General features: G+C 67.5%; 1 protein-coding gene across 1 annotated transcript in view; it reads right to left on the reverse strand.

Annotated features, from left to right (window-relative positions):
- The window catches only part of LOC104164001 (transmembrane emp24 domain-containing protein 4-like), a gene marked incomplete at both ends in the record, with an annotated part of 542 nt that extends 383 nt beyond the window's left edge, over window positions 1–159 (reverse strand). Inside the window, one exon of the mRNA XM_009703186.1 lies at window positions 34–159. Within this exon, the coding sequence (XP_009701488.1) occupies window positions 34–159 (126 nt within the window). The remainder of the gene's footprint in view (window positions 1–33) is intronic.
- Window positions 160–255: the final 96 nt, after the last annotated feature.

Here is a 255-nt window from a genome sequence, read left to right on the forward strand (position 1 = left end):
CCCTCCCCAGCTTTGGGGCTCCCCCTCAATTACCAGTTTGCCACCGGCGAAGAGTGCCATGCGGGTGGAGTTGGAGTGGAGGCAAATCTGGTGCTCGCCCGGCGTGTGGGAGGTGAAGGTGAAGCGTCCCTCGGAGCCGTACTGCCGCGACAGCACCACCTGCACCAGGATGCGACCTCTGTCACCCAGCGCCCGCCCGGGGCGTGGGGACACCGGGACAACCCCCGCATGTCCCACAGACTCCCTGCCCTGGCT

Source organism: Cariama cristata, unplaced genomic scaffold (genome assembly GCF_000690535.1).
Source record: "Cariama cristata isolate BGI_N322 unplaced genomic scaffold, ASM69053v1 scaffold37776, whole genome shotgun sequence".
NCBI lineage: Eukaryota > Metazoa > Chordata > Aves > Cariamiformes > Cariamidae > Cariama > Cariama cristata.